At 35.5% G+C, this 22,307-nt stretch overlaps 1 protein-coding gene and 1 pseudogene across 13 annotated transcripts in view; one reads left to right on the forward strand and one right to left on the reverse strand.

The window, feature by feature from the left end:
- The window catches only part of Kdm4c (lysine demethylase 4C), a 365,075-nt gene that overhangs the window by 241,236 nt on the left and 101,532 nt on the right, over nt 1-22,307 (reverse strand). For 11 of the 13 annotated variants that reach the window (XR_012440445.1, XR_012440446.1, XM_074051899.1 and 8 more), the window contains 2 exons: nt 20,507-20,610; nt 16,754-16,891 (listed from right to left, as the gene is read on the reverse strand). Coding sequence is in view for 10 of the 13 variants with exons in the window: in XM_074051899.1 (XP_073908000.1) it covers nt 16,754-16,891; nt 20,507-20,610 (242 nt within the window). In the remaining 3 variants the exon portion in view is untranslated. Of the gene's footprint in view, nt 13,665-16,753; nt 16,892-20,506; nt 20,611-22,307 lie in introns of all 13 variants that reach the window. The other 2 variants (XR_012440447.1, XM_074051904.1) reach the window with 1 other exon arrangement.
- Nucleotides 9,122-12,052, forward strand: LOC109687450 (deoxyribonuclease TATDN1 pseudogene; annotated as a pseudogene).

Below are 22,307 nucleotides of genomic sequence, written 5' to 3' on the forward strand. Positions count from 1 at the left end.
CCTATAAATTTACTTTGAAGCTCTATTAATGAACAGCACATTCCCCAACACTACAGCTGTTGTCATCAGGTCTTTCTTAAACTTACTGAAGCACATTCTTTACATCCTGCACATCGCCACACACAGGCTTTGTACAACAACAGACCTGTAGATTAGGTCTGATACCTAGTAACTTCCCCATATACACTGCCCAGTCCCAGAGAGTATTCTCTGTTAAAAATATACCTCATTGGAAAAATGAATATTACATTCATATTTATGTCTTCAAATTCTGTTGAATACCTAGTTCCCTCTGCATCCTATTTCTACTTTTTCAAGACTGTGCTTGCTTCACCTTTTGTCTTAGGTCAAGACCACTGTAATTGAAAAGACTTTGGTTTTGTTGCCCTTGTATCAGGGGATGACTAGCAGAGGAATGCTTTCTCTTGACTCCTTGGTCTATCATAAGACATGTCCTGCTCTATGAACATGACTCAAAAGAATTCATGTGACAAGGCAGATCTTGAGAACAGATGGGCAAGGTGACAATTAATGGAATATACCTGCCCCAAGAAAGATACAGAGCCCCAGGAAAACATTGTGGTAAAGAAGGGACACTATGCAAAACCCTAAAGGACCCTGAGAATCTACAAACTTGTGCATGTTTCCATATGGAATTCCTAATCTGTTTAGGGCAGAGGGAGCAATCCAAAGAAACAGCAGGGTCAGAAGACTGCAACAAGGCTAGAAATATAGGCTGGGAGCCACTTTATTCAATTGGTGGCCAAAGAGGCCACCAGAAAGATAATGCTTATGCCCTGGCATCATGATACAAGCAGAATAGAATCTACCTGGAATCTCTAAAACTCCTGGAACTCTCTATTCCTGGTTTCCTGCATCGACTAGCAGTGTAACTCTCAACACAAAAAGAACAGCTTGCTGCAAGAAAAGACTGGGTAACTGGGAAAGAGGCACCTGCTGAGAAGTCAGTATTTGGAAGAAAAGGGTCCACATGAGTAGACAGTAGAAGCAAAAGAGAAAAGATCACAAGCTCAATCCTGGGGCCATATGCTAGCAAAGATGCTTGCAAATAAAAACACAACAATACCACAAAACAGTTAAAATTCAGACAATCTGGGGATAATGTTTACAGAAAAGGAGCCCAAAACTCTTTATTTATTAAAGTATAATTTTTAATACTGATTTTTTAAACAACCAAACTCCATTATAATAGTTAAATTTGGAAACATTTATATATTAAAAATATGCAGCTACTTCAAATAAAATTAAAACTTTGAATTGGCATGAGAAAGTAATCAAAAGCAGTAAGTAAAATTAGTAAAACACAAAATTACATATTATATTAGTGCTACTTTAAATATATATGCACATGTGTATGAGTGTGTGTGTGTATATATATATATACTTATATAGGATGACTTTTAAAAGCCTGGCTTATTGAAGTGGGCCATGGTCTTATCAAATTGATTTTCTATGAGCCCACACTACTTGAGCTAGCATGAATACAAGAGTAGAGGCACTCTCCCAAAAACTTATCTGAGTTTACTATACAGGAGATAATAGATATTGAATTAAACTGAATGAGGGCAATCTAAGAAATTTGTCACGTTCAGATCAGTGCTTCCTGCTTCTCTGGAAACACTGAATTGCAACTTCCACTTTTCTTGGTAAGCAACTGGGTCAGGTACCTATCCACTGAGTATGAACTTCAAATCCTCAACTGTACAACTCAAAGCAATGAGTAATTTCAGAAATGTGTACTGGAACCATGATTCCTCTTCTCCCATAAGTTGTTCTATCTGGCTGGATCACCAACATGAAGAAAAGTGAAGTGGTAACAAGAATATACCAAGATCCTGGGCTCAGCACCATTTTTCATTCTGAAAAAATCACAAACTGATTTACCTTTGCCACAGACAATTCCTGAACAGCATCAGCTAACACATGTGTGTGATAACTGGGCCAATAATCACCACAAATTGATCATAAAGAGGTCACATTCTACAAAAACCTTTTATGATACACTGCTGGGGTGTTAAATCTGCTTACATATCTACAAACACCAATTTAACTATTGAGGTCTTGGTCACACTTTCTCAAACTAACCATCTTAGGGCTTAGTATTCAACATTAATTCTGAAAATCAGGAAGATAAACAGCACCAAGATATCAAATGCAATTCATGAAATCACATTTTCTGAAAATTATGACTATATGCTTAAATATAGAAGAAGAATCTAAACATTTCAGAACAGTGACATTGAGTCACTCACTAGCATTGCTTTGGAGGAAGTATGTAACATAGGGAGATTCCAATGGGTGCTAAGCAGGGTTTAAAATACTTCTCTTCATACTCTTTGTTCTCCCTTACCCCATTAGTTCCCTCCAAGACAGTACTTAGTGAATGTCATTACTGGCATATTGCATTGTTCCTCCTCAGCTCTACTGCAGTATCCCCCAAACTAGAAAAGCTAGCATCTATACTTTTAAATATAGATGGTATATATTCTTTGGTTGTTTGCTTTTAAGAGAGATATCAAATTAAAGGATATTTTAAGCACCATCTGTTCTTTTGTAACAATGAGCAATAATTTCCTCATTGTAAATATTTTCAACCTATATTATCCTTTATGATTACTTCTGTGCTATTTTATTGTGTTGGATTTTTATTTTATGTTAATGTAGCTCTCCTGGCTTGTGTGTATACTTAGAAACCAGGCTGGGTGTTTGGGGTTTTTTTCTTCCTTTTGTCATTGCTATTTGAATTTCACATTATCATAGAACTGTTGTCTAACATTACTTACTTTTTCTTGTCACGTCTCCCAAATTCATTGGAACACACTTTTCATGAGGCCAGAAGAAATAGATTTCTAAAGAACTTATTAAAATTTATTTGAACAACACAATCCTTCACATATACAGACACAGTTACAAATGCTGTGATTCAATAAGGAACAAAAAGCACAAAGGCATTGTAATTCTTCTCCATCAACTATGGTGGAATAAGCTAAAGTGGCAGCAGGGGCAGAGCTCATCAACAAATACAGGACTGGACACATATGTGAGTACCAGGTCCACCTACCACCTGCTCTGCGCAGAGGGAATGCAAAATGAGCCATGAACTAAGGCATTCATTTCCCATTTGTTAACAAGATCTGTGCAGTGAACTCTCATGCACTACTGTGGTTCTGTGATGCCCTCAGAAAAAAAAACCACTGCAAACCACCTGTCATACTCTACTGGAATAAGTGAGAATATTTTTTAAGTAACTCTGCCTTAAAAAATGTTTTGATTGCAATGAATGAAAGACAAATTAAGCAGAAAGATATATCAAAAAAATGTTACAAAACTATGTGTGCATTATTGATCAACACTGTGTAGATTTCTTTAAAGATAGAAATACATGCTGTTATTTTTAAGGGGATATGCAATGAACTATTAAGAGTTTTTTATGATTTAGAGGGCAAATCTAGCTCAGCTATATTGCAAGGACATATGTAAATATCATAATGTATCCCCCTGCACAATTAATATATATTAATCAAATTTTTAAACATTACATGCAAAAAGATAATTTTTTACCTTCACAGGACTGGAAAGGTTGTCATTAAATATTTTTCTTTTATCTTTACAAAACTTTAACAATGGATATTTGTGTAGTATTACAAATATACAACACAGGGATTTCCTTTCAGGTGCTTTTGTATTTAAAGGACTGTAGTACATGGGAACTCCACAGTTTACTTATGGGAATTTCCACACCACTGGAATTTTTTGCTTATAAAACTAGCACTACAACAATCATCTGCCTTTATTTCTGATTATGTCATGGCAATGGTTAGAGATGGATGCACACTGCCATCCTGCTTTCAGGATGCTCACACCAATTATACTTCTGTGAACAGAGAACAGAGTTTTCATTTTATCAATTATACTCTCCTGAGAAACGGAGACTCTTTTTTTATCTTTGCTAATATAGTAAGAAAAAAGAAACCCTTCATTACTTTTTTAATACTACATAAGTTTGAACACTTTTTAAATTTTGTTTACTGGCAAAGAAACAGGTTTTTATGCTATTTCAAAAATCATCAAAACAGTCCAACTTTAAAAAAAAATAATAATACTCACAATTAAAGGAAACGCCTGAAGTACATATTCCTGAGAATAGGAGTATTTTGCCAAGACTGACCAAAAATACTTACTAGGCCTTATGAAAACATATTATAAAACTTTAGGCGCTGCGGCAATAGCTCAAGTGTCAGAGCACTTGTCTAGCAAGGGTGACACTGGGTTAGATCTCAAGTACCACAGATGAAAAAGATAGCTGGAAAGTAGGTGGGCTTTTGTATTAATTTAATAAAAACCCTAGAGTATATAAAACCATTGTGTGGAAAATAATCAAAGATAAGCAGTAATCTCTAGTGTCTATAATGGTTTGTTACCAAACGTTTACAAAGCCTTTCAACTTCACAATAGGGCACAAGAACTACACTGGGGTATTGGGGATCGAGCAACAGCTCCTTCAAATTCCTTCCTTCAGCAATATGGCCCACAGAATCCTAAATGCTGTTAGTTATTTCCCTTTATCTGCATAGTGCTCCATATTGGTGGGAAGTAAAACTGAATGAATGTGAATAATAAGTAAAAACATATAAAACAATTTATCTTTCTAGCCTGCCAACTTACCTGGTAAATACCACCCCATAGTCACAGACCTGAACTCTACCAGTCTCCCCTAAATTAGGATTCAAAGACCTCCTTAGCTTAGAAATGACCCAGATGAATCACTTTTGAAGGTGTGTTCAGTGAGAGAGACACAGTCTTGTGAGGAACAGGTTAAAGCCCTCTCTACCAGGAGGAGACACAGAGACAAATCATTTGTCCAAGGATCCACAACACTCCACAGAGAGCCAGCATTCTGACACAGCTCTGTGTGACTTAGTTGCAGTTTTATTAACTGTACTCAAAATACAACTGAAACAATTTGTTAGAGAAAGAAGTGTTCTACTGATGGGACAATGAACATTTGTGTTTTGGACATTAGGAAAATTTTTGATGTTGTTGTTGCTGGGTATTTTCTCAACAGCATCTCACAGTGTTGCCCATGCTGAATACAAACTCAAGTGATCCTCCCACTTCAGACTCCCGAGTGCTGGAACTACAGTCATGTTCCACCATGCCTGTCTTTAGGATCTGATTTTAAATATAATCTTTTTACCTTCCAACTATGGTGTCCAAAGCATAAGCTCTAGCCTACAAAGTTCAGTGTTTCTTTTTGCAGACAAGGAAGACGAAGAGCCAAGCCTGATGGTACACATCTACAATTGCAGCACTGAGGATGTAGAGACAGGAGGAAGTTTGAGGCCAGCTTGAACTACATAGCAAGTTCTGGGCCAATATGAGATACACAGTAAGACCATCTGATTGAAAAAAAAGAAAAAATACAAGCTAGCCTTATTCTCTAAGAACAAGAAGGCTGGCTGGCTGACATTTTCTTCTATGTCTGACTAACTTTGCTCTCCTTTGGAAACATTTGGCCAGGACTAGCTCACTGAACTGACCAACAGTCACCAGAAAGGAAAACCAATTTTTTTTTTACTTTATTTATTTTATTAGACCAGTCAGGTCCATTTCTGAGCCAAAGTTAACTCTGCAAACTAAATCCTGGAAAAAAGATGAAGTGGAATCACATACTAAATTTACCATGTATCTAACAAGTCCTCACCATAAAGATGCAAGCTGTTAGTAATTATTAGGCTCCTGAAATTTATTGTATTTATTTTTCATAATAACTACAAAGAAGCTACAGTGCCCATTTTAGGTACAGAAAAAGGGAGACTGAAAACAGTCTGTCAAGTACTTGCTCCTGTCACACAGTTAAGAATCAGAAGGCAGAATTCACATATGGCTAAGGACTTGTGGCTGCTCACACCTACACAGTGATTCCTCACTGGTACCAAACCAAAGCAAAACTCAGAAGAATAACATTTTCACCCAGAGAGAGTCAAGACAAAGAGTGTCTATTCTTGAGAGTATATACTGCTTCCACCATCCTGGGCAGCCACCCTTGGGTGATTATGACTACATCCTATGCAGAACATGGACTCAATAACCCCTTGAGCTATATTTCAAATTAAGTACATGGAAGGAAAATGCAAGATATAATTAACTTTGTAAAACTAACTTTGATATTAGCCATGGATATAGGGCATGCTAAACTTTTCTTCCTTATTTGTGTAAGTCTTTTCCTAACTGATTATCAAATAAAAAAATAATGGTCAAATATATATAGACAAATTCTTATTTCCTGTCTCCCAAAATATTAAAATTTTTATAATATAGATAATTCCTCAGTATTAAAATTTTATTGCCTCATACATTAATGCTTTACATTAAGTTAAAACGTCCTTTAAACTTTTATTAAATGGCCATACTTAAGTATGACAAAAATCAAAGGTATCAATAATAATAAATAAGAGACACAAAACTATGAAAAAAAACCCGCAATCCTCATTATCATTAAAAAGGTATACAAGTATTGAAACTATCCTTACTTCAATGCAAATGAAAGACAAAAGTAATGGCTGTCAGGGTTAGAGTAGTGGCTTAAGTGGTAAAAACACCTGCCTAGCAAGTGTGAAGCCCCTGAGTTCAAACCCCAATACCACTGAAAACAAAGGCTGCCAGAATTATCTGTAAGAGCTAAATGTTATATTGAAAAAAACACAATAAATTAAAAACAACAGATATAGCTAAAAGAAGATGAGAATTAAGCATTGGATTCTTTATGTCAGAATTTTTTAGGGTCTGCTTAACTTCATACACATTCCCTCTTTGAATTAGCTAATGCTTTGATTCTTCTGATTGAAAAGATGCAGAACTGTTAAAATACTAATAGAGATTAATCAAGAGCTTCTTCACCTACTCTTATTCTCTTTAATATTTTAAATATCAAAATCTAATTCAGCTATTCCCTTCACAATCTTGTAAGAATGGAAAATTGTCACAGCAAGCATTCAGGGCTGCAGCTCCTGCAGGAATCTGCAGGCTTCATTCTTACTAGCAGAATAAAAAAGGTGTGCTTGCTCAAACACAGAGAGCAGAGAGAGTGGATTCAAGGTTAAAATATAATTGCTACCACTGACCTCAGTGAGCACAACTGAAATTTTTTTAATTCAAAGAGATCATATCAAATGACTAAATGAGCAATGCTACAAATTGGGCATCTATGAAGCCAGGCATGGTGGCACCTCTGAAATTCTAGCACTTGAGAGGCTGAGGCAAGAAGACAAGAGTTTGAGACCCATCTGTGCTATAAATAAAACCCAATAAACAAATTAATAAAGTGAGCATCTGTGTATGTTGCTCTTGTTCTAGAAGCACAAAGAACTAGGTATCTTGAAGGAAAGAGAACAGTGGTCTTTGGCTGGCATGCTTTCTTTTAAAATGCTTAACTAATTCTTAACTCTTCCACTGAGAAAGATAAATTATTATTCCACTGGACCAGAGCATTCAGATTCTACCTGAGGAATTTTCCAAGGTGTTTATTGAAGTTACTACATTTTATCTATACAGATCTATAGAAATCACTAATATACAGATATTTTCAAATACATATTATCCCACAGTAAGCAATTAGCAACCAGGGACTGGGGTGGAGCTCAATAACAGAGAGCATGCTTGACATGTGTAAGGCGATTAGTTTAAGATCCAAGACCTAAAAAAAATTTCTAAACATTAGCACTAGATCATAAAACTATCGAAAGAATGAAGAAGATAGTAAGAGGATCAAGTCACTATTAAGCAGCAATGTGCATACCCACATCCAGCCCTCTAACTAAAAAGTATTCCTTTTACCGTGGCTATGCTGCAGCCTATGTCAGATCAAGTTAGAAACAGAATCACTTTAAAAAGTTATAACAATGCCTCAGCAAGACAAGTGATTTCCCACAGCAAATCAACTTATTAGTGATGGAGGACAGACTTTATGAATGCTTTCTTTTCCTTATATTGTCTAAAAAACTTCCAAACTTATGATTCCCTTATCTGCTCTGAATCTTAGCTTCCATCACATGAACTAATATAATGTGTTTTGAAATCAGATTTGAGATAAGGACTAAAAACATTTAAGTTCTCAGAAAAAAAAATTTAATGGGGTAAATCAACATATTATATTTATATATAAATGAAAAATTAATTTTTTGACCTGTATTATAGAGCTGTCAGTGAATGTTAGTTAAAAATGTAAAAAAAAAAGAAAATGACATTATTTACCCAGGTGAGAGACAATGAAAAGATGAGCAAAGACCCAGGCACAGGTGGCTCATACCTGTACTCCTAACCACTCAGAAGGCAGAGATCAGGATGATTATGATTCAAAGCCAGCCTGGAGAAATAGTTTAGCAAACCCTATCTCAAAAATACCCAACATAAAACAGGGCTGGTAGAGTGACTCAAGTGGTAGAGTGCCTGCCTAGCAACCATAAGGCCCTGAGTTCAAACCCCAATACCAAAAAAGACCCTAGATAAGTCATTTAGTCATTCATATTTCTTATTTTTGATTTATCACACATTAATAACACTAGGGGATTTCACTGTGAGAATTCCTTGTATGTGTACCTTGAACAAGTTCACTCCCTGCATCCCATTCCCACCCTCTCCCTCTTCCCTCCTCTTTCAAACAGGGTCTGTTGGGTTTCATTATGCTGTCTTCATGTGTATATATGCCGACATATCTTGAGTATCAAGAAATATGTGCTGAGCAGAGAACACAAAAGAGAAAGCTTTTTTTTTAATCCCTGTTCTTAAAGAGCTTTCATTGTGTTGTAATGGAGACAGAGAAACAAAATACATTAGAATATAATCCACAGTGTAACAGATAAGAAGAAGAAATTTAGGCTTCCACCAGGAAGGAACCAACAGCCCTATCATAAAATTCCTTTATACATCGATATTGGTATTGAATTAACAGATCCTATACTCAGAGAAATTTATAAAGGGATCAGAAGCATCATGACAATTTACAGAATATAATAAAGAGAGCTGCTCATATTTTTTAATGGTTAGAGGTGGAAATACATAAGACAGTAAAGAGGCACTTCAATTGGCACTAACAAATGATATGTTTTTTAATACAGTTGGATGTAGTTATGTAAAATGTGGTGAGTTTGAAAAGAATAACCCTGATCTTTACTTAATGGAGTTGTTAAATCATGCTGAAAACAATAAAGGGAAAGTTGTAGCAATAGGGGAATGTTGGCATGATTTTGACAAGCTAGTTTTGTCCCAAAGATATTCAACTAAAGTATTTTTAAAAAGCAATCTGAACTGTCAGAACAAACAAAATTACAATTTTTTCACTGTCAAAACTAACATACTGAGTTTTGAACATAACAAAAAGAAATAGAGTTCAGTATGTGGATGGAGTGGTACATTTATTTGATGGTACCAATGAAGCAGCATTGACTTGGACTTTGTATTGGGTTAAATAGTTGCTCACTGAAAACTAAGGCTAATTTGGAAGTTCTGAAATCAATACCTAATGAAAATTTAATGATTGAAACTGATGAGCCTTGGTGTGGAGTCAAAAGTATACATGCTGGGTCAAAATGTATAAAAATTCATCTCCTACCAAAAAGGAATAGGAAAATGAGCATTGTTTAGAAGATATAAATGAGCTCTGCCATATGGTTCAAATAGTGGAGACAAAGTCAGCAGTAAGAGATGAGGATCCATCTTAGATGGAATTACCCCATACACATATAAGACCACTATGAAAATCTTTTTCATGGGCTGGTGGAGTGGCTCAGTAGTAGAGTGCCTGCCTAGCAAGCATGAAGCTGTGAGTTCAAACCCCAGTACTGCCAAAATAACAAAACAAAAATAGAATATTTTTCATGATTAAAAAAAGAAAATTAATTTGAAAGTGGAGATACAGAATGTGGGGGGGGTTATCGTCAGATATTTTAATTAGAGATTCAGCTGGGATTACTCAAATATATTCCTATATGATTATATTTTTATGAGAGATCATGTGCTTTTGATTTTATACTGCTTTTGCATAATAAAAACAGAAGAAAAACTAGGAAAGGATTTAAAAATTAAAAGAAAATGATAACAAATCACAGTTACAAAATCCACTGTATGGAAACAGAGCTCCTATTTACTTTAGAAAGAGTTATACAGCATGCATTCATGTCTGTAACATTCTTCTCATCTACTTATTTCCCAACATTCTCTATTCCTTCCTTGAAAATCACTGAAGATATGGTTACTTGATGCCCATGTGAATATGTTCTTCAAATCTCTGACTACTTCATCCAGATACACAAATACTAACTCCCCACATAGAGTACAACCTCCTTAATGGCACGTCTTTGAACACCATTTCTCTACATTGTGTAGTTCTAGTTAGGCTCTGTGAAAAAGGCACAGAGGAGTTTTAGGGCAGTGAAATTACTCTGTAAGATATTACAATGATACCATTATACCTTTGTCCAAACTCACAGAATACACATCAAGAGTGAACACTAGCCAAACATGGTGGTACACTCCTGTAATACCAGCACTTGGAAGGCTAAGGCAGGAGGATTATGCAGTTAAGACCAGCCTGGACTACATAGTGAGACCCTGTTTCAAAAAAAAAAAGTCAACCCTAACATAAACTTTGGACTTAATGTGATGTTGTGACAATCAGTTTTGTTCAGATTCATTCTTGTAGCAAATATACCACTCTGGTGGGCAATGCAGATGATGGGAGAGGTTATGCGTATAAGGGAATGGGGAAGATATGGGAAATCTCTGTACTTCAATCGTAATTTTACTAGAAACCTAGAACTGCTCTAAAAAATAAAAATTTTGCTTGGCTTTTTTTATTTGTTGGGATAGGGGGAGTTTAAAAAAAAAAAGGCATGGCAAAACCACTCATCAACACTATACCATCAGGACCCAGGAACTAGAAACAGTAGATAGAAGCAAAAAAGATAAGATTCAGAATATAAAATATCTGTCAAGAACTGTTAAATGAACAAGTGCAAAGCAGTCACCATTTTTCTTTCTGTCACATACCACAAGAACAAACACCACCCTCCAGAATTACCAAAAAGAAAGTACAGAGAAACATTACTATACTGATGTTTTGTGAAGAAAAGCTATCAAAATAGAACCTGAAGACTCACTTGAAAATGATTCCTGATTATTTTAATACTCCCCAGTATTAAAGATTTTTTTCAGAAGTATGCTGCCTAAGAAAAACTAAATTTAATTTTAGAGAGGACTGAAATATAAAGTAGAATGAGCCCCTATCATGGCACTTATATCATGAACAATTTAATAGTTGAAATCTCTTGCAGATTAAAGGGAAATCAATTTCCAAATTTTCTGTCATCTCTTTTTACACTTGTTCAAATGTGTGAGGATTCAAATGTCAGAAGACCTTAAAATTAGTGAAGAAGTGCTCCTGAAGCTCATAAGAGAACATTCTCAGCTCTGCAGTGCAATTCCTTTTTTCTGACATACAGTGTTAATATGACATCACGTAAAATTAATGCCAAATAAAAGATATTTTAGTATCACCAACTATTACATATGTCCTCCCAAAAAGATAACCATCCTTTGACCTGCCATACTAAGTCTCACACTATACTCACTGCAATAAATATACTGCTTCTGATGGTAGAGGTGAGATATGACTGTCCCCAAGACAATGGTTCCTTTTTACCCAAGAAAATCAGTACAGTAAATAACTTTTCTTCCCTTCCAGACAATCACTATGCTTGAGGCTGCCACAATACAAAAACACAATATCTTCACAAATGTCTCCAAACAGTCAAGCTGAAAATCTAAGCCAAAGTTTCATTTAACAGCCTGTCAGTTTTTTGATGTGAAGCTAATGAATGCAGTGGCAAACAAATCCATCAAACCCAACATCGAAACAACTGCACTTCATCCCTCCACACAGAAAAATGAAATACAACTTGTGGGCCAGCTCTTTGATCCAGCCCAGCCAGGAAACAGACCTGTGAGTGCCACCACAGCAGCTGTGCAAAAGTAATCATAGTCTCTATTTCCCCACAGAAAAAGAACACAACAGAAATGGGAAGCAGTCATTTCAAATATGCAGAAATGTCTGATTTCAGTAACTACACTACCAGTTATGTGTTTTCATATCTCTACCAAGAAAAAAATAGCACTGTATTCCATATTATTCTGGTGTTCAAAGTGGTGATGATTCTTAAAATAACTAACTGGATGGTTACTTATAACGCTCCACTAATGCTACAGCTTCACACGTGGATGTTTATTAAAAGCCCTTCTGTTCTTCATGAAGGCTCGTTCTCTGTGTCCTTCTTTTCTGCATAAACACTCCTCAACCTGAGCCCTGCCTAGGGCAGCAGGAAAAGGGCATAAGGCCACTTGGAACAATTCTCTCAATACTTTTTGGTGATAATCTTATCTCAGATTAGTGAAGTAATAAAAACTACATAAACTCCTTCCTTAGCTTCTTTGGTTGGGCTAAACACAAGCCCCTTTTGTTCTGGGCATCTTACTATGGATTTGGCTGTGCTATATTCTGCAAGTCAAAGTAAAAAAGAGCTAAGTGGTCCTCATTGAGGAGAAGAAAAGGAAAGAAAGAACAAGAAAAATTTTAAAGACCTGAGCATTTGCAGAGTCAGAAACAGGGACTGTTTCTAAAATTAAGGTGCTATCAAGGCTAATGTAAATAAATGTTCCCTCATTCCTCTATTTTTCTCAGATCATACACACACACACACAATCTGTCTGAAATGAAGCACTATGAATGAATACCATGAAAAAAGGATTTTCTCAATTGAAGAACTAAAAAAATTAAGCATGGAAACAGCCGTAAAATACAATAATTCAGTTGACAACATCAAACATCCAATAATTTACAGAAGTTTAGACATATTGGGTTTGGCACAAATACTGGAATGGGAATCACACTCCACCAGGGGAAAAAAATAGCATTATAGGATCTAATCATCATAACCAGGTCTTAAGAGCAAAGGTTCCTTGAATAAACACTACATATCAATAGGTCAATGAAACTCACAGACGAACCTTCTCCAGTCCTATTACAAAGACACCATCAGAAGTCATCTACCATTACCGTAAGTCAACCCATCAAGGAAAAAAAAAGCAAACTTGAAACTTTGCACTACCAGCTCCACTCTTAGCTCTGTTCTCATGGATCAGATTATCCCCCAAGTAGAGATTCACAGAAACATACATGATGCCTGACACTCAACAAGCAAGCAAGGTCTCGGTAAATGGCACTTTGTTCCCATCTACCAGTCACTTAACTGATCAGAATAGTTCTCTACTGACCAAAGTCTGCTCACTTGTGATCAACGATCTCCTATCATGGAGCTATCTTTTCAAAACCTAGTTATTTTATAATTTAAAATAACCTTTTGTAGGAGCTCCTTTCTCAGCAAATTATAAATTTTGAGATATATGAAACTGTCTCATATTGTATAGATGAATGAATTACACCAATGTAGGAATAATGCATACAGACACCACATGCTCACAACGTTGATCAATTAATGCTGCAACGTAAACAGATACTTTATAAAGAGCTTCTGCACACTCAAATCAGTTCCATGTGACAGGTTCAGCAGATGCCATGACTCCACTCCATGCTGCAACCATGAAAAAATGCCAGTATTTTTATAATTATAAAAAACTTATCATCATTTTGCAAATAATTTTTTATTGTTACCATTTAGAATAAAGTAAAAAGGCAAATCATTAAGACTAATTACCAAACATAAGCATCCTATTTAGCACAATTCATAATTAATCCACACATTTCATAGTTTTGAGCAAAACACATAAATTTGTGCCAAATGTACAATTTTTTCCAGTGACTAAAAGCAACAAACGCAAAATACAGTAAAAAAAATTCATATGGCTATCTAAAGAATCAGACTTGGATAACAAAAATACAGAGATAAAAGCTATGAAAATCTGGAAGAAAATATCACAGCACACTATAATTTAAGAGAACTTATTAACTAAGAATAGTTAAGATAATATTAAGGGTATAATTTAAACAATCAGAAGATATTTAATGAAACAGTCAAAACTAAGTTTCAATTTTTATGCAGAATAACACCAGTGACATTACTCAATGAAGACTATTAATATCAACTTATCATTTATTAATGATGGTATTCTCTGTGTAAACAGATCCTTCTCTCTCCCTCAATACCTCAAAGATACCCTCATCCTAATCCCTGAAATATGTCACTATGTTAACTTGCACTAAAAAAGGAGTTTTGCAGATTGCTTCTTCTGAAATGGAGCAAGGCCTCTAGAAGCTAGAGAGTCCTTGGCTGACAGTCCACAATGAAGCAGCGTCTTATTCCAACAGTATTAAAGAAGTGAATGAATTCGGCCAGAAACCTGAATGAGCAAGCCCGTAGACTCCACCCCCAGTCTTCGGTAATGAACAGATCCTTTAAACACCTTAAGTTGTGAGACCAAAACTGGGCATATAGCCTACATAACTGTGACCTTTTTTTTTTTTTTTTGTGGTAATGGGGTTAGAACTCAGGTAATACCTGCTTGCTAGGCAGGCACTCTACCACTTGAACCACTCCACCAGCCCTGACAGAAGTAGGAGATAATAAACAGTTGATGTTTTAAACCTCTAAGTTCATGGGACTTTGCAACAGCAACAATATAAAACTAATGAATGAGGCACGGGTGGCTCACACCTGTAATCCTAGCTACTCACAAAGCAGAGATCAGGAGGATCACGGTTTGAAGCCAGTCCAGGCAAATAGTTCATGAGACCCTATCTGGAAAAAAACCCATCACAAAAAAGGGCTGATGGAGTATCTCAAGGTGTAGGCCCTGAATTCAAGTCCCAGTACCACACACACACACAAAAAAAAACCTAATGTATGCTCAGAGAAAGGATAAGAAAAGAAAAATCACAAACAAATGCAATTTGAACCATTTTAAATTAGCTGGCCCAAACTATAATATACCGTTGAATAATTATGTACCTAGTGAAATAAAATAAAAAAACCAGAACCAAACAAAACAGTCATATCTTTTCTGAAAGAGCAAAAATTCACATACCTAAGTTTTCCCCCTTATAGGTTATCTTTCAGGTAGAGAAGTATTTTTAATTCATATATGACTGATAAATATTTTATATAACTAGCCAGAGTCAGGAACTTGAGCCTCTGATCCCTGCTTCCTTCCCTATAATGCATCACTTCTTAACACCACAGTTGTGATGGGCTGTCAGCTGAGGTTCCACAGAAGACTGTCATCTACCTCCCCTCACATTCTACTACCACTATGCTTCCAGGCAGAGATGTGGAAACACAACCCAGCACTCTTGGCTCTCCCTAATGCTGAAATGTCCTATTTTGGCCGATATTTCAAACTAGCTCAGATACATGTAGTAAACAAGCACCAAACAATTTTTCTGATGACTGAATAGCTACAGTAGCTTGATTTATGTCAATGACAAAAGATGCAAAATATAAAATAACATCTTGTTACAACTATTGTTTCAATGAGGATAGAAGCACCACATTTCTACAGCCAAGGTACATATACTGAGTGTTTCATTTTTGTTAGGCTTATTGTAATATGGAGGATGTGTCATGAGAAGAAGTAATCCTGTTTTGCTCCTTTATAAATTAACCCTTATAAATAGAAATTACTCAAAAGTTTTCTAATAGCAGGAGCTTTGTTTTATAACTAAAATTCAGTCAAATGCTTCCTGAGCTGCCAAAGGGCTATAATTTTCTTTACAGTTCAACACAGTATGCAATTTTCTAAATACACATGTAAATAAAACCTGGAGTTTTCTTGTAAAAGTTCACTCAGTGGTTCCACATGTAAGTTTTATCAATGTATAATGAATGATATTCAGTTGTACTATACAGCAGTCAAGATAAGGTCACATAACCTTTGTCATTTTTCACTGAATCTGTGTCAACATTATATACTCTGTAAAACATGGTTTCATTAAGAAGCTGCCCTCTGCCAGCCTTCACCATTGCGTTAAAAGCCACAGGAAAGGAAGCAAACCTAATGGAAACCACTACCACTTTGAAGATGTCCTCTGTTTAATGCCATAGGAGGGAAGCAATTAAATTTAATAGAAATTGTTACTTGTGAATGAAAATACACAATATGTGAACTAAATTAAATATACTGGGCAAGAGACACAGAAGTTTACACCAAATTTAACATGAAAATATGTTCTACATTATGACTATCAAGAAATTCATTTCTGCACTAAGGGTAATTGTAATCACTTCTTACCATTCTCTCTTAATTTCTTATTGTTACAACTTTACCAATCACTTCCTTCTGTGAATTGTTTTTTTGGAAGCCATGGACTGCAACTCTTAACAAGAAGAGATTCAAGTCTTCTTAACATACAGCCATTACAAAATCTTGAAAAAAACCAACTGGCAACTTTCTTTAAACAAAGAAAGAAAATTTCCATTGCATTAAATTACCTATCATAGTAGGCTGTTCTATATTAATCTCAAAACAGAAAACCAGAGTTTTAAGTGGTAACTCATCCTATGTAAAATAAATAGATCTACTCTGAAGTGAATTACTGTAGTGAGAAGCACACAGTGTGAATACTGAAATATATATATATAAAATGCTACATATGATCTTAGGTTTCCCTCTATAATAACAAGAATACACACTTAACTTATGCTTTATTTTTTGAGGCATAACTTACCAATTTAGCAACTTTTCCATAGTCAATCCATCTGACAGTAGCAAAATTTGTAGACTCTGCACAGTTGAAACCATGATTAAACCCAGCATGGTAGCCATACGGGAATGTGATCATGAACTCTCCAGCTTCCTGGGTGATCTGCACAGTAAAAAATATGTGATATTCCTCAGGAATAGACTTTTAAAACTGTAATACAATTAAAATATAATTCCTACTTAAAAAAAAAAAAAACAGAAACCATCAGTTATTATGATATCAGTTATTTCAATGTGAAAGAAGGTCTCCCAGATTCTTTACTTAATCCATTAATAGTGTTTTCTCAGGAAACTTGGAAAAGAATTTTCTGAACAAAATGAGTCCTTTTGACACCTTAGTTCAACCATTCAACCTACACACGAAGGTAAATATTTTATCTGAAAATGTCTTTAAGCTGCTCAGAATTATCTTGCTCAGGATCTGCAGAGGGGCTCACGTGGTAGAGCGCCTGCCTACCAAGAGTGAGGCCCGAGTGCAAACCCAGTACCACCAAAAAAAGAAACACTAATCTGTTCATATTGGCGATCAAGGTGTACCTGTAATACTTGAATAACCTGTAATACAGGATTTATAGATAAAATATCACAACTGGCATGTTTGAAGATTAGAACTACGGAAACATTGATAATGCATACTCAACAGTCTGTAATATGAATTCTTTGGAGTTGATAATATTCATGCAATTATTCTTTCATAAAACTTAAGATTAATTAACTGCATTCCATTTAACAGTAAAACTTCTAATCAAAGAATTACTCAAATATATTTGTGAGTGCATTTTAAATACAATTAAAATAACTTGCATAAATAAATCAGAAGCCTAAAAGAAAGCATGAAAAAATATATTTATTCATTTATTCTGTTCCCATTTTTTTTAGATTAAAGATGTTTGTTTCATTATAATCACCAAAACAAAATATACCATGGTTATTAAAAAAAAAAGTTAATGTTCCTTTTAAAATCTTCTACTTGATGCTAAATTATAAGTTTATTACTCCTTCAAAGAGACTAACATACTTTGTTTTTCATTACCTAACATAACGTTAACATATTTCTAGCCTACCATCCAACAGGGTGGAGCCAGCTGGGTATCTGAATTCTTTAAATTACCACAAAGTAAAACTGGAATATTCACAGGATTTGGACAATGAAGAAAATACTAAGATATTTACTAAATGCTATTTGTTCACATTCAGAGCTTGTATTCTCTTACTAATTTGTCTTCAGACAAAATAAAAGTTTAAATCCACATTTTATTTTGTTTGTTTTGCATTTCTAAAGACAAGGTCTCACTATGTAGTCTAATCTAGTGTCAAACTTGCTGCGTGGCCCAGGCCATCCCAACTCATGATCCTCCAGCCTCTCAAGTGCTGAGATTACAGACATGTACCCCCCTGCATAGCTAAAGCCACAGTTTGATTATTCTATTGATTCAAACAAAAATTACTTACCTTTCCTTTAATTGAGATAATTCATATACAGTATAATATTCAGATAAAAAATATAGTTTAATCAAAATAGAACAAGTCCATTTTATTAGAAGGCTAAAACAATTATCACTATCTCATATCACAAAAGAAGTTGTAGAGGAAAGCACACGTAATCTAAAAGTAGACATTAGCTGTTTTTATATGTATTTTTCATATGTATATATGAATATGTGCAAATACACTGAAGAAGGAACAAGTGTACTCCAAGTAAGAAATGATTACCTAGACAGAAAGGATTGAGTTCAAAAGAAAGAATGTGTTACAAAATAACATACTATGCAAACTCCTCTATAGACATTCTCTCTTTTCTTTCTCACAACAACTCCATTAAGTAGTCCCTATTATAATAACAATTTTGCAGATGGGAGAAACTAAGGCCCAGAAAAATCATGTGACAAAAACCAGGAATGAGCTTGGGTGACTTAATTCCACAGCCCGTGCCTCTGCTTACTTCTGCCACATTACATTATTATGAAACAAGCTACTTCAGGAACACAGTGCATCACATGTCCTGTGTTCACATGGAAAGAAGTGGCCATATTTCATATGAAGAAGTGCCATTGCCAGCAGCCCTCTAAGTCACTAGTGTCTTGCGATCTCAAGACTTACACTCATCCTGCCATTTCCCAAAAAAGCACGTAATACTCCATCCACAAAATCCCAGTAAGAGCCTGACACACCTACTCACTTACCATGTAGTACTTGGGTTGCTGCAGCCCAGAGGGAGGTATGGCAGCTCCTGCCTTCTTCTCCCCAAAGGTCTCCACAGAGGAGGAAATGAATCAACCCAAAAGTTCTGCTATGTCATATAACCTCTCTCCAAACACCAACCCTAAAACTACAGAGAATGATTCCTGTCCTGGGAATCCTACACTAATTCCTGTCCTGGGAATCTACTACACTAATCTACTCCTTCGGCGGGCAGAGACAGGATTTCTCAAAGTTACTTCTAATGTCTTAACACCAGTAGAAGTGCCTAAGAAAGCTAATGGCAACCACCTTAAAAAAAAAATTCATGGAAGCTGTGGATGTAGCTCAGTATAGATCGCTTGGCTGCATACAAGAGACCCTAGGTTCCATGCCCACCACTCAGAGGGAAAGGGGCAGGGCAGATCAGGACAGGACTTGATGATGTGTCTGAAACCCACATAAAGTCCCACTCTGCAAGCACAGCTTCTGCCCTCTGCACCTGACAATGCTGCACCCATCACCAGCTCCTCACCACACACAGGTTGCCCCCCTACTCCGCACACCTTGAAAACAGGGTTTATTCATGGATATAAGAGTGTGAGTAAAACATACTCGTCAGAAGGAGAGTGCTGCACAGACACTTTGTGAGGAAGCAGGGAATACCTCAAGCTGGTGAAGGATTTTTGGCACTTGGAAAAATCCTCCCACCAAAACAAAGCCACATTACGGACCTAAGTAAGATTAAAAAGATGGAAAGATTTAGTCACAAGTGAAAAGCTTCTAAGGTAGAAAACAGCAAGAATTATGGGAAGAAAAGTCAAATGAAAAATAGAGAAGAAAAAGGAGCTATTTTTTAATGCTTCTGCAAGTAGCTAAGTACTTAATCCTCCTGAGACTGAGAGTGCTTTTATTTATCTGGTCAAAAGGTTTTCTCATTTCAGCTTCTTCATTTCGCTCAAGTACTGATAATTCTGACCCAGTAACCACTACGAGCACAGAGAACATAGGCTCCGGTACCTACTGAATTTTACAGAATTTAATCTTCAGAAATACTCCAAAGAAGCAACATCTGATAATTAAATTATCTGACAATTTTATCCTACTGAAATATCAATTACATCCCTATGCACTTAGAAGCAACACAGTGCTACCATAATCAGGAATTCTAACCAAGCCAACTGCTATTAATTTCTCCAAATGCATTTTTAAAAATAGATCTGATAAGTTCTTACTCATATAACACTTTAATATAGAAGTGTTAGCTCTAAATTTGTAGAATGTGACACATTATACTTTCAGTATTACTGAGTCAACTGTAACAGCATGAAATCTCTAATAAATATATCTTAAAATAAATATTAATTTCAAATTAGATATATATAAATAGCTGATATGTCACAGAACATAAACTTGAATTTCTCTGCCTATATCTTATAAGTCTAAACTTAAAGCCAAAGATGGAATAGTCTAAATTAAGTTCCTATTAAATACAAATCAAACACACAAAATCAATTTGCAAAACAGGAGTATTATATACCTTGTCGAAGGGAATACCATACTTCTTCAATACTGATGGAGAAATCAGTGTCATTTTGTGGCGAAGAAATGCATCGCACCCTTGGGAGCTGCTTGGGAAAAAACCTAAAAAGAAACAATAAACATACACAGCAGTATGTCAATTAAGAAAAATTTTCAGAGCATTTTTACAAAATTGCAGTTTTTTACACATATAGACCAACTCCACCACCAAAAACCCACTTGCTAAGCACAAGAGTTAGGATTCTTAAAAATTAAGGGATACATATTTATGGCAACAAAGGTTAAGCTGTTCAAAAAAATTACAAAGTATTGTTTTTATAACACATAAAATTATTGCACTTTATGAATCAATTCCTTTAAGTACATTTGGATTCGATGTGCCTAAATGTGCTAAATGGACAAAACATAAAAGTAGGTTATGAGCGTAACCATGCATTTTTTTATTTTTAACTAGCATATAATGGTTGTACAGGGGAATACATGTGATATTTACATATATGCTTACAATATATCTTACTTAGATTCACTCCCTCTATTCATTCTCCCTCATCCACCCTCACCCCCCTCTTAGGACAATTTCAGCAGATTTCATTATTCTCTTTTCAAACATGAATACATACAACCTCCATATTCACCCTCATTCATCCTTTACTTATTCCCTTCTCCTCCCATTATTACTCACCCCTAGAAAAGACCTGTTTTATCTTCCTGTTCCTCATTTTTTTTAATTTTATATTGATAATCCAAGGGGTTTTCACTTTGTCATTTCAGACGGGTATATATTGTGCTTTAATCAGATTAATCCCCCTATTACTCGGTCTTCCTCTATAGCCCTGCTCTCCTTTTATTCAACAGCTTACAGTACATTGTGTTATATCAACTTCATACACAGATGCAATGTTTGATTATTTTTCACTCTCTAACATTCTCTTTCTCTCTCCTGCCCCCCATAGTGCCCTCAGACAGTCCCACTAATACAATCATGTTCTCTTTCTGTGTATACATGTGTATGCGTATCATCATGTATGTGTTTATGTGTATATTTATCTCATAGAGCTAGCTTCCATATGAGAGAAAACATTTTTTGAGCCTAGTTTACTTTGCTTAACATGATGTTCTCCAGTTCCATCCATTTACCTGCAAACAACACAATTTTATTCTTCTTTATTGCCAAATAATATTCCATTGTGTATATATACCACATTTTCTTAATCCATTCATCAGTTGTGGAGTATCTGGGCTGTTTCCAAAGTTTTGCTATTGCAAATAGTGCTACAATAAAAATGGGTGTGCCAGTGGCTCTATCATATCCTGGCACACATTCCTTCAGGTATATACCCAGTAATGGTATTGATTGGACCCAATGGTAGCTCTATTTTTAGAGGTTTTTTGAGGGACCTCCACACTGGTTTTCATAGTGGTTACATAAATTTACACTCTTGCCAACATTTGTTGTTTATTGATGCTAGCCATTCTGACTGGAGTAAGGTGGAATCTCAATATTGTTTTGTTCCATTTCCATTGTGCTAAGGATGTTGAACATTTCCTCATATGCTTATCAGGCATTTGAATGTCTTCTCTTGAGAATTGTCTGTTCAGTTCCTGTGTCTATTTATTCAGTGGGTTGTTCATTTTTTAAGGGTTAATTTTTTGAGCTCCCTGTATATTCTGGTTGTTAATCCCTTATCAAATATAGTTGGCAAAGGTTTTCTACCATTGTGTAGACTGCCTCTTCAGTCTAGTGGCTATTTCTTTTGCTATGCAGAGCTTTTTAGTTTCATGTGATACCCTTTGTCCCC

The sequence above is a fragment of the Castor canadensis genome, chromosome 13, assembly GCF_047511655.1.
Source record: "Castor canadensis chromosome 13, mCasCan1.hap1v2, whole genome shotgun sequence".
Classification (NCBI taxonomy): domain Eukaryota; kingdom Metazoa; phylum Chordata; class Mammalia; order Rodentia; family Castoridae; genus Castor; species Castor canadensis.